The sequence below is a fragment of the Balearica regulorum genome, chromosome 19 (genome assembly GCF_011004875.1).
Source record: "Balearica regulorum gibbericeps isolate bBalReg1 chromosome 19, bBalReg1.pri, whole genome shotgun sequence".
Classification (NCBI taxonomy): Eukaryota; Metazoa; Chordata; class Aves; order Gruiformes; family Gruidae; genus Balearica; species Balearica regulorum.
In genome coordinates, this window is record NC_046202.1 from 12,374,383 (window position 1) to 12,387,176 (window position 12,794).

At 53.4% G+C, this 12,794-nt stretch overlaps 1 protein-coding gene across 11 annotated transcripts in view; it reads left to right on the top strand.

The window, feature by feature from the left end:
- TSPOAP1 (TSPO associated protein 1) overlaps positions 1 to 12,794 on the top strand; it is a 73,846-nt gene that overhangs the window by 5,149 nt on the left and 55,903 nt on the right. For all 11 annotated transcript variants that reach the window (XM_075771693.1, XM_075771694.1, XM_075771697.1 and 8 more), the window contains exons 2-4: positions 7,642 to 7,749; positions 9,947 to 10,075; positions 12,251 to 12,427. In XM_075771693.1, coding sequence (XP_075627808.1) covers positions 7,642 to 7,749; positions 9,947 to 10,075; positions 12,251 to 12,427 — 414 coding nt within the window. The remainder of the gene's footprint in view (positions 1 to 7,641; positions 7,750 to 9,946; positions 10,076 to 12,250; positions 12,428 to 12,794) is intronic.

The following is a 12,794-nucleotide window of genomic DNA, read 5'->3' on the forward strand; positions in this document are numbered from 1 at the left end:
GAAAACACCTTTCGGGCATCAGTTTGTAAGTCCTCTGCTGCTCTCGCTGTTCACGTTTCCGTATTGACCACTGAGCAGCCTCTGGCTTTTGTGAGTGGTGCAAGGGGATGATTTTTGTCCTCCATCTCTTAGCTATTAGAGATTTGGGGTTTCTTAGTCCAGGACAAAATCCTAAAATTGCCCCAAATGATTTTTTTGCTTTACTGAGAGGGGCAAGGAATGCTGTTCCGCATGTGCTGGAGCCTGGACAATTAGAACAGGTTTTAAGCTAGTGTGAGCAAGCAGAAAAGGTGCCCTTGGGAAACTGCAAGTAATTTGGAAAAGAGGTACGAGCAGGGGAGAACTGTGGAGCAGATATCTGGGCAAAAACTGAGCTGTGCATACACAATCTGCCACTGGAGCTCCATGGTGTATCTTCCAAGGTGGAGGAGCACATCTACCTCTTCAGAGCTGAACGTGGTAGGTAATCCGGTCTCTCCACTCAATAAAAGCAAACTTGTGAGACCACGAATGCTGTTGCTGAGGCTCTGAGGTGGGAAGGAGACCTATATTAACTTTTCAAGCCAGGACCCTGTTAGAGGGCAGTGGGTAGGGGATTTACTGAACTGCCGCTCCGTGGCTGTGAAGCCCTGACGGAGCCTGGGGCCACATGCTGTGGACAGGCGCATTGTTCCCAAGTGCATTCGTCAGTGCCGAAGTCTCATGCCTTTCTAGGGAGTGTTCCTTTGGATTACAGTTTCTGTTACAAGAAAGATGAGATATTGGAGAACAATCATCCCCACTCCAGCCATCAAAATACCAAACCTAGGAAGATCTAAATTTTATCATTCTTCCCCAGGTTTGTTTGGTTTGGGGTTTTTTGTTTTTTTTTTTTTTTTTTTGCATGCTTACAAAATGGAATTATCTGACACATGGCATCCAAAAAGAGTCCAGATGCTCCACAAAGACCTTGGGGTTGTCTAGGCCTGATCCTGCAGTGCTGGGACCTGTAGGCTGAACTTTGCTCAGAGCTAAACAACAAAAAGCCCCAAAAATTTTTATAGGAAGCTAATACCCATGTTTTAGCTGTAATGATTGGCAACACACATGAGTACGCAAGAAGCAGAGGTTGCAAAGTCTTTCTGTGTTTGCACTGAAGATGTTAACACATTTACTTCCGACTTCTACGTTTTGCTAGTGGCAATACTGTTGCTGGAGCCTACTTCTCTGCAGATTCAATGATTGCTCAGCAGCACCCAGAAAAATCTGCAATGGGGGAATAGGTAGCTTGACTGTCTTGGCTCCTGATCGAGCACCTGAATTTTACAACCAAACTAGGTTTTATAGTATATAGCCTGGCTTTCATACATTTCCAAGCTGTGCAGTGAAACAGAGATGCCATCAGTGTCCCCTGAGTGTGGTGGGGATGGAGCACAGTCCTGCTTTACTGGTGTGGGGCTAGGCCAAATCTTTCTGAAAGCTGATAAGAAAGGAGAGAAGCTTGTACATCAGTGTTCAAATGGTGGTTGGCAGAACAGGCTTTGTACGTGTTTCTCATCCTACGAAATGCAGACATCTTTCTCACAAGGTGTGTAGGTGTGAAAAGGCCCTACAAGGGACACGGGGTGCCCAGGGGTCACAGAGTGACCCAAGGGCAGGAAGGTGATGATGTTGTCCTACTTGAGGAGCTGCTTTGCACAACCCCATGCTGCAGGTTGTCTGGTAACCAAGATGGATCACGTCTCAGCACTCATCAGCTGCAGTTTCTGGCTCCATACATCCTGGGTTTGCAAAATGATTCACGTTTAACGTGGAGATAGGTTGGGTCACAGCTGGGGAAAGCCTGTCTGGAGCCACACATGCCTTGTCGTGCTTATGCTGTGGGCAGGTAAGAGCTAGCTGGAAGGAGTTTGGGTTACACTGTACCACACTGGAGGGCAGGGCGAGGAGCAAATTGAGGACTGATGATACCAGCAGTTGTTCAGCCAGATGAACACCTGCACCCTGAGCAGGACCTTTCCCCAGGTCCGTCCCTGGGAGGACTGCTTGCTGTGGGGCTCTGTGCTGGGCTCTGCGGCACGGGGACAGGCTGGCCTTGGGGGAAACGAAAGGCTTTCTCCAAATCCTCCATCCCTCTCAACTGACTGCCCCATTTTATGTCAGATTGTGAAAGATGAAGAAACGCGTGCGCAGTACGTCAGGAGCAGTTCAGAGCTGCCCTTCCAGCAGCCGTGTGGTATTCTGGTGTCATTTTTTCCCATCTGCTTGCAAAACCTCTTATGTTTTGGATTTGCTGTTAAAGGTAAAAAATCGTGCCGCATTGCACGCTGGACCTGGCTGCAGCCTTGGGTTTTGGAGCGCTGATGCTCTGCCTCTGCCTTGAGAGTTTATTTTCCACTCACATTCCTCCTTGTCTCAGTTTTGCAGGAACATTAATTTCTCCCTGGTTGGGGAGACTGGAGAAGCTGAGCTCATCAAAGGACAGCCGAGCCAGGGCGGTCAGGGCTACTGAGCTGATTTTTCTCCTCCTGCAGTAGCTGGATTTGTTTTCCTGGGACGGATGATGGTGCTTTCATAACAGGCTTTAAAGATAGAGAGGACCCAAATTTGTGAGACTCCAATTTTAGCTGCATATCTCGTTTTAAATGCACTGTGAAGAGCATCTGAAGAGGTGGCAGTGGTCAGAGGGTGTGCAGGAGAGGATGCCTGGGGAAGTGTAAGAAGGAGCGACTATATAGCGAACGTTCCCTTGAATATTGTCTTAATATCTTGCAATTTGTGGCTCCAGTACTTCCATGCTGGAGGCAGTATCTTTGAAGTTAATAGCCTCGGATGGATCTTTTCTTCCGTGAATTTGTTACATGGGGTGATAACAATCAGATAAATGAGGAAATCACGTAAATAAGGGCAAGTAGCAGGCTGGAAGAGGGACAGGCAGCCGGAGAAAATGCTGACTCATGGAAACAGGAATTGGCAATGTGCAGGGCAAGGAGCTGGTGGGGAAGTGTCATGAAGTCAACGGAAGAACAGAGATGTTTGTGTCTGAAACCAGGAACCTGGCGCAAAATGAAGGAAGCAGAACAAGTGCTGTGGGACACAGACTGCCTATCAGAGTGGCAGAGTAACCACGACTGCATCCCAGGCGTGTCTCTTACTTCTCCCACACTTTTAGCAAAAATATCCCTTTTACCCTGCTGGGATGATGTTCGGCGCGAGGTGCGCTCCCTGTGCCGGGAGCGGATGGACTTTGCTCTCGCTCACTGACCGAACAGGAGGTGATGCTATTTTTGTCTTGCTTTCGACATGCAGCGAGGGCACTGCAGAAGAGCAGCCTATAGAAAATAACTTTGTTCTGTGAGGGAGACGATTCCCTTGAAACCGGATGGAAGAGGAGGAAATGGATTGGCAATGACAGGTTTCATTTCCAAGTGGCGAGGATTGAGAAGTTAAAGAAACTAATTACCGGTCAGCTGGAACGAACAGCTATGAACAGCTAAAGGGCTTTGACATGGTGAAGGCTTGATGACAATGATTTCAAATGAAGGAGAAGTGGTGGGTTTGATGTATCCAAGAGAGCAGGAGAGCTGGTGTGGTTCCACCTAGGAAATGGGTCTGCAAAGTGTCTGCAAAGGGGGTGGTGGTTTTCAGAGACAGCTTTTGCAAAGCAGACCTGGCAGCTGGACCCCTATCTGCTGGAGATGAGGAAGTCACCACAGGGACATCCTGCAATTGTATATGTTTTAAAATCAGTCATGAGACCACTGGTTTCCAAAGGCCACCTGAGACCTCCTGCTAGTGGGGCCACCTGGTAAATTCCTCTTCCCCGTCTGGCTCTCCTCAGGGATTTTAAAACAAAGCTGGGCTTAGCCTTTGGCAGGTTCTCTGGGGCTGGCGCAGGGGAAGCCCTCTTGGCCGGTCCGTGCCAGGCCGTGCTGCGAGTAACCGGCAGCCCGAGCCGCATTGCAGAGCAGCCGCTGCAGGCAGCATCTGCCGTCCTCGCCGCGGTTTGATTTACTGTCCCCCAAATGGCTTCCTGCAAGTTTTCCGCAGGACTTTAAAGACTGCACTGGATGCTGGGTGCTCTGGGGGGATTTTGACTGTGTGACCCATTTAGCAGCCTGGCTGGGAACCTCTCCCTGCAAAAGCTGCTGCAGCTCTCTTTTGGTTTTTGAAGTTTTCAGGTGAAAAAGCAGCAGCTTTCTTGCAGATGTCATGCTGAGGCTTTTCTTTGTTTGCTTGTTCTCAATCCGTCCTGAAGAAACTGTATTTTGGGCTCCACCTGCCAAAAGAGGCGACAGATGATGACGATTTCCCTGTAATGCGAGGCTTCAAAGCTGCGTGCCGGCTGTACAGGGAGCCGCAGTCTGCTCTCCTCCCGCAGCATCCCTGCTGCTCTTCTCCTGCCTTCCTCTGGGTTTAGAAAATTTCCCCCATGGCCAAAGAACACGTCACTTGGCTTAATCTTTTAGTGGCCAAGGATGCTCCTGACCTGGGGGATGTGACTTCACGGAGACCCTCCCGGTGTCAGCGCTGCCTCGGCTCCTGCCGACTCCAGCTCACTGAAAACCTCCCTGATCAAGGGATGCTTTTGGATTTTGACTCCTGCCGACACTTCTGCTTGTCTTTATCAAGAAGAGTCGCTTCAGGGGCAGCCTCTGCCTCTTCTCCCTAACATTGTCCTCAGCTCCCTTTGAAAAGCACCGTCTATGGGGCCATGAGCGAGGCACGCAGCAAGGCTGCATCACGCAGCGCGGGAACCTGGAGGAACAGCGGAGCGGTTAATAAATTAAAAGCTATTTCATTATAGGAAATGAATGTTTAATGAGTGTGGGATGACGTCTAGACAGGCCTTTGGTTCCAGGCTCTATGAGGTCTTGGAGGAGGGTTCAGCCGACACAGCCAGCACCGGCTCAGTGCTGGGGGGAAGGTTTGGCAAAGCTTTCCTGGGCAGACATCCTGGCATGGCAAGGATCTCCTGCCTCCATGTCTTCTTGCCCCTCGTGCCTCTCTGGGCAAAGCCCCAAGGAGCTGCGGCTGCAGTGGGCTGTGCTGGCAGGCGGAGGCTTGGCTGCCTGCCTGGCCCCAGCCTGGAGCACACAGCCGTGCTCTCCTGCTCCATGGCACCTCGCCCAGGGGTCCTGCAACACCCAGAGAACCGGAAAGGTCTCTGCATGGTCTAGGACATCCCAGCGTTTGCCACGTCGTGGGCTCCAGAGTTGCAGCAAGAAACCTGGGCTGAACTGAGGACAGCCCGGTAGGACGAAGGTGTGTCGTTGTGAGTCTTTGTATCTTGCCCCTATGAAGATGATGTTTTATAGCTACAGAAAAGGGGTTTCAAATACAGAAATTTGGATGTAAGTCCCCAAAAGCTCCCCCTGCCATGCTGGAAGTGCTAATTGTCCCCCGCAGAAATGCGGTGCTGATGACGTCAGAAGTCCCGGCTGCCTGATGGGGAGAGGCAGGAGCACATCAGCTCCTCCACAAAGGCTCTCCAGCTCCCATCCCGAGTGCAGAGGCCGCTGGCTGAGTTTGTTCGGCCTCTCTCAGAGCGAGCCAGCACAGACCAGAAGCTCGAGGCCTCTCAGCAGCAGCAAGAAGATGGAAATAATGCATTTTGACTTCATCCCAGGGGCTGCCTGCTTGGCTCTGGGGATGGCGGCAGTGAACCAGCCCAAGGCACTGCCATGCACGGCACAGGAGATGCTGGTAGAACCTCCCCACTGTGCACCCACCCTGCTCTGTCCCCCCATCAGCACCCGCAGCATCCCCTGCATGGGTGCCCTGCCCAAGGAAGTGCTTTGGTGTTCCTGGAGCCAGCAATAGGGAAATATTCTCAGGGGTACCTCGCTGTGCCTGTAAAGCAGCAGGGATGGGACTGGTGCCACAGGATCTGGTACTGGGTCTCTGGGCCTGGAGTGCTGCACTGGGCAGGGTGCTCGGCTCCCAGGGGAGCTTCTTGGCTCCCCCAGGCCACTGAATCTGGGGAGCTGCTTGGTTCCTGGTTCTGCCCTGAGCACCCTTGGGAGCAGCCCCAAGCTGTTGGAGAGCGGGAGAGGGCACCCACATGCCTGGGGTGCTGTGCTGCAATGTCCCCAGGGACTGCGGCAGTAACTGCACCTTTGTGCTTAGGGGAGAGAAAAAAATAATAGAGGAAAATAAATATACTTTTGCTTTCCCACAAGTGTAAAGTAGTACAATCTCTTCCCATGGGGCATTTCATTCCGGCTTTCTCAAACCCTGGGATTTCTGCAAGGTGGACACCTGCAAACCACTCTGCCCAAGGCCTGTCAACTCGTCACAGCTACCATCCCCTCCTGGTGGCTCAGAGGGCTGGTGGGACCTGGGGACACTGCGTGAGGCCGGTAGGGAGGGCTGGGTGTTATCTTTTGAGAGCAGGGTTTTTGTTTCAATCTCTTTCAGTTGTGTTTTCCCTCCCCGCTTGCCAAGCTGTTTCCATACAGGCATGAGAGGTTGGGAGAACCTTGACGTGGGTGTCGGGGATTAGATGGACGCTGTGGCACTGGTCTCCTGCCCTATTTCTCCAATGGCTGTGATTGAGAAGCCAAAATATAGTATTGGTCAAAAGTGTAATGAGTTTTAGCCAGTCTCAGACCTATGAGAGCTTAGTGGCACCCGAGTGCTGTGAGCTGCCTGTGTGACTTCTTGCTACCAAAAAAGCTTGGGCAGCATTTCTTTGGTAGCTGAGGGATGTCTCACTCGTAGCCTTGGCTTGCAGACTGCAGAAGCAGAGCTGTGCACTGGGAAGGTCGCAGCCATTCACTAGCAAAGACCTGCCGGGCACTGGGAGCGGGTCCTGCGAGACCTGTCTGGCTGCTGGGAAAACATCTGGCCAGGTCTTCTCGAGGTGCGTGGCTTGCTGCTGCCATATGGCAGCTATGAAGCAATAGCTTGGCTACGAGCTTTGCTAACGCACAAAAATACTTTCTGGGAGCCTGCTTCAGCAGTGAGCCTGCGGCGAGCTGTACTGAGCAGGAAGCAGTAACCACAAAGCTATATATACAGCTCCCGGCAGAGCTGCTGCTGCTTTTGATGTGACAAAATTAAGGTGGTGTTTTGCAAAGAAATCCGGCATGTCACCTTCTTCCGGAGCCAAAGCTTACACAGAGGGGGCAGAGCCCGGGGCCGGGCTCCTGGGGGAGCTGGCACAGGGAGGTGGGCGAGGAGCTCTTGTCGCCTCCGAAAGCCACGCGGTGCTGGAGGCCGCTGGGTCCCTGAGTCATGGGGAGCCATGTGTGTGTGTGTGTGTCTGCGGTGTCACAGCCTGGACTCTGCCCACCTGGCTCTTGCTGGCTCTTGAGCTGGTTTAGATGGTACCATGGCAAAACGGGGACAACATGAGGGTCTGGGCAAGTTGAAAGCATCCTTAAAGCTACGGAGATGGTAGCTGTCACCCACAGGTGATGCAGACCATCCCTGAAGGCCACTCATTCTCCGAAGGACATGCAGCCCCTCGCCTCCTCCTGAACCCAGCCTCTGCATTCAACCTTGCCCCTTCGCTGCCTGCACCCCAAACCTGCCAGGCTCCCTACACAGCAAGGCTGGGCTCGCTGCGGGGCCAGGGCGGGCGTGCAGCCGCGGTCCCTCTCCCTGTCGCCCCGGGCAGGCATAGCCCTGCCTTGCCTCTCCCGCGCTGTTTTGCAGAGTGGGGCTGACTACGGCTTCCTCGTGAGCCAGAACACGAAGCTCCTGAGCGCGCTGGAGGACCTGCGGCACCGCTGCTCCAGCCTGACGGAGGAGAACAGCTTGCTGGTGAGCAGAGGATGCGGCCCTGGCCGGATGCTGGGCCGATGGCAGCATGGGATGCTGCGTGGGGAGGGAGTCCTGGCCGGGGTGAGCTGTCGTCTGCTGCCAACTCCAGGAGGAGTTGGGATTGGCTGGACAGGGCCAGGGGAAAGGGAGCCTGGGTGCTTTGGGTCCCCTGGGTGCCTTTGCACTGCACCCATGGTTGGCTTAAGCAAGAATCCTTCCTTGCGATGCGGAATGGAGCCAGGACCCTCTGCTATCTTCTCTGCCATCTTTGCTACTTGCCTGCTGGAAACCACCAGAAGCTTTAACGCAGCCACCTGCCAGAGCCGGCAGAGAGCAAGGCAGCGCGAGCTGACGGCAGGGGAGAGGGAAGTCGCTCTTGTTTCCTCTTTAATTGGAAAAGCAGAAACACTGATTCACTTGGCCTGGGCTTTGGGTGGCAGTGCAGCACTGCCCCCTGCTCCCACGGGAGCTGGGCACCCGGCTCCTCCCCAGCTGCACCCCCAGCGCCAAGCCAGGCTGCCCCAGGCTGGGCCACCCGTTCTGCCCCGCTCCCCCTCACTGGTGGGTAGCCAGGGTCCTGGGGAAACACAAAGAGGGGGTGTTCCCCTCCTGCATCCTCCCCGGAGAGCATCACCCCTTACGCAGCCCCGTGGCGTGGGGATGTGGCCACCCTCGGCCCCTGAGAATTTGATCACTCAGCATTTCAGATTTATATCACCAAATTCAAAACATGTATTTTAGATAACTTACTTATGTGTCATGGTTTAACCCCAGCCGGTAACTGAGCACCACGCAGCCGCCTCTTCACTCCTGTCCTCCCAGTGGGATGGCGAGGAGTAAGGAAAAAAAAACCTCATGGGCTGAGATAAAGACAGTTTAATAGGATAACAAAGGAAGATGATGATGATAATAATAATAATAATAAACCAAGTGATGCACAAATGCAAATGCTCACCACCCACAGAAAAAACCCCGATGCCCAGTCTGTTTCTGAGCAGTGATCCCACCTCCTGACTCACTTCCCCAGTTCTATCCGGAACATGACGCTGTACGGCAGGGAATATCCCTTTGGCCAGTCTGGCTCAGCTCTCCTGGCTGTGCTCCCCCAGCTTCTGCACCTGGCAGGGCCTGGGAAGCTGAAAAGTCCTTGACTTAGTGTAGACGCTACAACTATCCAGCAGCAACTAATAACATCAGCGTCTTACCAACATTATTGTCATACTAAATCCAAAGCACAGCACTATACTGGCTGCTAGAAAGAAAATTAACTCTATCTCAGGACATCACACTAAAAGCATAAATCCAGTATGACCTGCACACTGGGAGGTCACCCCTTATCGGTCATCTGGATTTTAGCAAAGCACTACAGTGCAAACTCTCATCAAATCTTACTCTCAAAAATCAGCCTTGGTTCTTCTGGCTGAAGAAAAGCAGAGAAAGCAGCAAGTGCCCGTGGTGGGATCTCACAGGGGCAGGGAGGAAAATAATTGGAAGGATCAGTTGACCTGACATTTTTGCTGATGTGAAAAGACAGCACAACACATCTGGGTACGACCTTGAGAGAATGAGCCATCAGCAAGTGGTAGCTTATCAAAACAGACAGATAACAAATAAAAGGCGATTAAGAGTGAACAGAATCAATAGGAAGAAAAAGGAAATTTGCCTTGTGAACATCATAAAGTCTTTTGCCGCTTTCTCCCCGTTCCCCCCAACTCACACTTAGGCATCACAAGAAAAAGGACATCGGCGAAGCTTGCTGTGGTTGTGCAGCACAAATCCACGGCGATGCGTTGAGTCCAGTAGCCCCGGGGAAATAAATGGGGAAGACTTTGGAAGAGAAAACCCAAAGGGTGGCCGGCCGGGATAGACTGGTGCTGGAGACGTGCCGAGTCCCAGCCGGCAAAGCCTGCAGCAAGCGTGTTGCGGATGGAGAGGGACAATGCAGGATGGCCTGGGGTAGGGCGAGGGGCATCCCATGGGGACCAAGAGGTCACATTAACAAAAATACCAGGAAAAACACAGGTTTTAGTGACTGGAGAGGCAACAAGAGCAGAGGTCGGCGTTTAATGGTTGGGACAGTTATAGGAGAACAGGCCAGGCCCTGGCTGGGAAAAGCCCTGTGGGCACAGAGTGGGTCAGGCAGGGCCGGGGACCTTGAGTGGGGGCTTCACCTTGAACCTCTCCTTCTGTTATCTAGCGCAGGAGCTGCTTCCCTCAGACAGAGGAGAAGGTGAAGCACCTGAAGAGAAAGAACGCAGAGCTGGCGGTGATCGCCAAGCGCCTGGAGGAGAGAGCCCGGAAACTCCAGGAGGCAAACCTCAAAGTGGTGAGTGCGGGGGCTTGCCACTGCTGGGCATGGCTGGGATGGGAAGCTGAGCTAGGACAGCACCGCATCGCCGGGACTTCTCTCTTGCTACTTCTATTGAGCTGGAAAGGCCTTTTTTTCCCCCTTTTCTTAAACCTACAGCAAACATGCTTTCCACATCAGTAGCAGGGCAAGAGTCATGAAAGCCAGCCATCACCAGCTCTGTATTTGTGGAGCTGGCTTTGAGCAGTTTCCTCCTGCTTGGTTTCTTGCTATAAATGTGCTGACCTACCTTAAGGTGCTAGTTTAAGGCAATTAGCTCAGCTTTCCCTGGGCAAGTGGTGAAAATAACTTGTCTGACTTCACTGAAAAGAAACAGGAAGTATTTGAATAAGAAAAGGAGTGCGGTAAAGCAAAACAGGAAGGGGTGAGAGACTCTGCTCTGCCCCATCCACACCTCGCTCACATTGCTGTGCAAGCCGCATGGTTTTTGCTTTCTTCAACCCAACAGCAGTTTGTTGCAAACCCTGTGGTATCTGGCACGGTGCAGGAGTGGTGGGAGATGGCTGTAGGATCTTGGGCACAAGCACTTGCATGAGCGTCCTAATTGCAGAGGAGTAAGGGAAAACCTTTCTCCGTTGCAAGGAAACCAGGGCTTGTGATGGGGAATTCGAGCCCTTTAGGATAGAAAGGAGGAAGTGAAAGATTTGCTGAAGAGAAGGTAGGGGGTTTTCGTGTCACTGCCTGCCCTCTCTGTCCCCAGGCACCCCACCGTCCCTCTGTCAGGGGGTTTTGGTACTTGCAGGGCAACAGTTGCTGCCAGATGCTCTGTTAAGAGAAATCAGTTGATATACATCCAGCAGCTATGCAGACCCTCCAGCAACTATATAAATATTGTTTTAGGTTTTTTTCCTGAGTGAAACTTTGGGGTGGTGACAGTTTAAGACCTGTGCGAGCCCTGGGAGAGCCCACTTGCTGGATTCCTGACCTGGCCCAGGTTTCCCTGGGCAGAAAGTGCTTGGCCACCTGAGGCTCGTGGAGGGTGGGCTGGAGGCAGGACCAGGCAGCTGTGTGCCCAGAGAAGGGGCCTTGAGGAGCTGGGGTTAGTTTGGCAGCGGTTGCCTTCAGTGCCCGGTACTCAGGTCTCATGGAGCCAGGGCCTGGCACGCAGCTTCTGCACGTGGGTGAGATGCTCGGGAAGACCTGGGGAGGAAATGTTTGCACAGAGGATGCCCGATTCCTGATCAGGCAGGGGAGAGAGCCCACCCTCGCCAAACTGTCGGGCTTTGTGCGGATGAAAATAGCTGGACAAGGAGAGGCAGGGTTTGATAAACCCAGGGACTGGACGTGGCCTCGCTGCCCAGAGGGTCGGGATGGATGAGCAGGGAGGCGTGAGCTGCCCCTTCATCCAGCTCAGCGGTGCTGGTACCTGGTGGGAGAGCCAGCCCTGGGGATGGGGGGGCATGCTGAGAGCAGGCATTGCAGGGAGACTGCAGCCGGGCAGCCTCAGCTCCTGCCTGGGCCTCTGCCCTGAGCCTGTGCCCAGGCAGCTGCCTGTCCCTGTCTGCCCTGCTCCCCCTGAAGCACACTGCCATCCCCACCCTTGCTCTTCCCTCCCTCACAGGGAGCACATGAGGCTGAACTGCTTCTTCTGCTGAACATCTTCCAGTCCTTCCCCGGCTGTGCTGCCCATGCTGGGCTCTCTCTTGCCCTTCCCTTTGCCTGTATCTTCCACCCATCCATGCTGAAGCCCTCTTTCCCGCTGCCTAGAAACCCACAGAAGCTCCATTTCTCCTGCTGGATTGGGACCTCCATCCTTGCTCCCATGGTCATCTTTCCTGCCATCCTCGCCTCCTCTGCTGCCTTCTCCTGCCTTTCCACCTTCACCCTGTTTTCCTTCCTCCCCCTCGCACTGTTGTCCTGCCTGCAGCCTCCCACGCGGACTATACCCGTTGGCCTCATCTGCTGGGCACCTCCTCCTTCCCACCTCTTCTCAGACCCACTTCTCCATCCAGCCCTTCCTCTTTCCTCCCACCTTTCCATAGGTCTGTCCTGCTCCATCTGCTTGTCTGTCCTTCGGGGCTAGGCTGCGTTTTTTGACAGTGCTCCCTGCACGATGGCTCTTGGGGTGATGGGGTGGTGCTTAACAAACACCAAGGTGCATGGCTTTCTCCCTTGCTGCTCTCTCTGGTGTAGGTAACTGCTCCGGTGCCTCTGAAGGGCTCCAGTCTGGAGCTGTGCAAAAAAGCATTTGCCCGCCAGCGTGCCAAGGACCTGACAGAGCAAGCCAGTGCTCTCCTGGCGAAAGACAAGCAGATTGAAGCTCTGCAGCAGGAGTGCCGGGAGCTGCAGGCTAAACTCTTCGCAGGGAAGGTGAGACAGTTTCTGGGACATCACTCAGTGGCTGGGGACAAGCAACGCAACAGCGATGTGAGCCAGGCTCCAGGAAGCAGTGTGACGGCAATTAGTCCCAAGTGCAGACTGAAAACAGAGGGCATTTGATGTGTGAGTTGGATGGGTGACATTGGGTGAGCGTGTGGCAGAGATGGTGTCCGGACCCCCCCAGAACAGTGTGATGGGGGACCCCTGGTTATCCGTCTGTGAATTCATGGGTCTGAGCTGCCATTTTCAGCAGCGACTGAAACTCTCCCCCTGGAAAACCCCAAGAAGCCACAACTACTTTTGTAGTTTTCACAACTACAGGATGACTTTTCACAGTGCTGAACTTCAAGCGAGATGT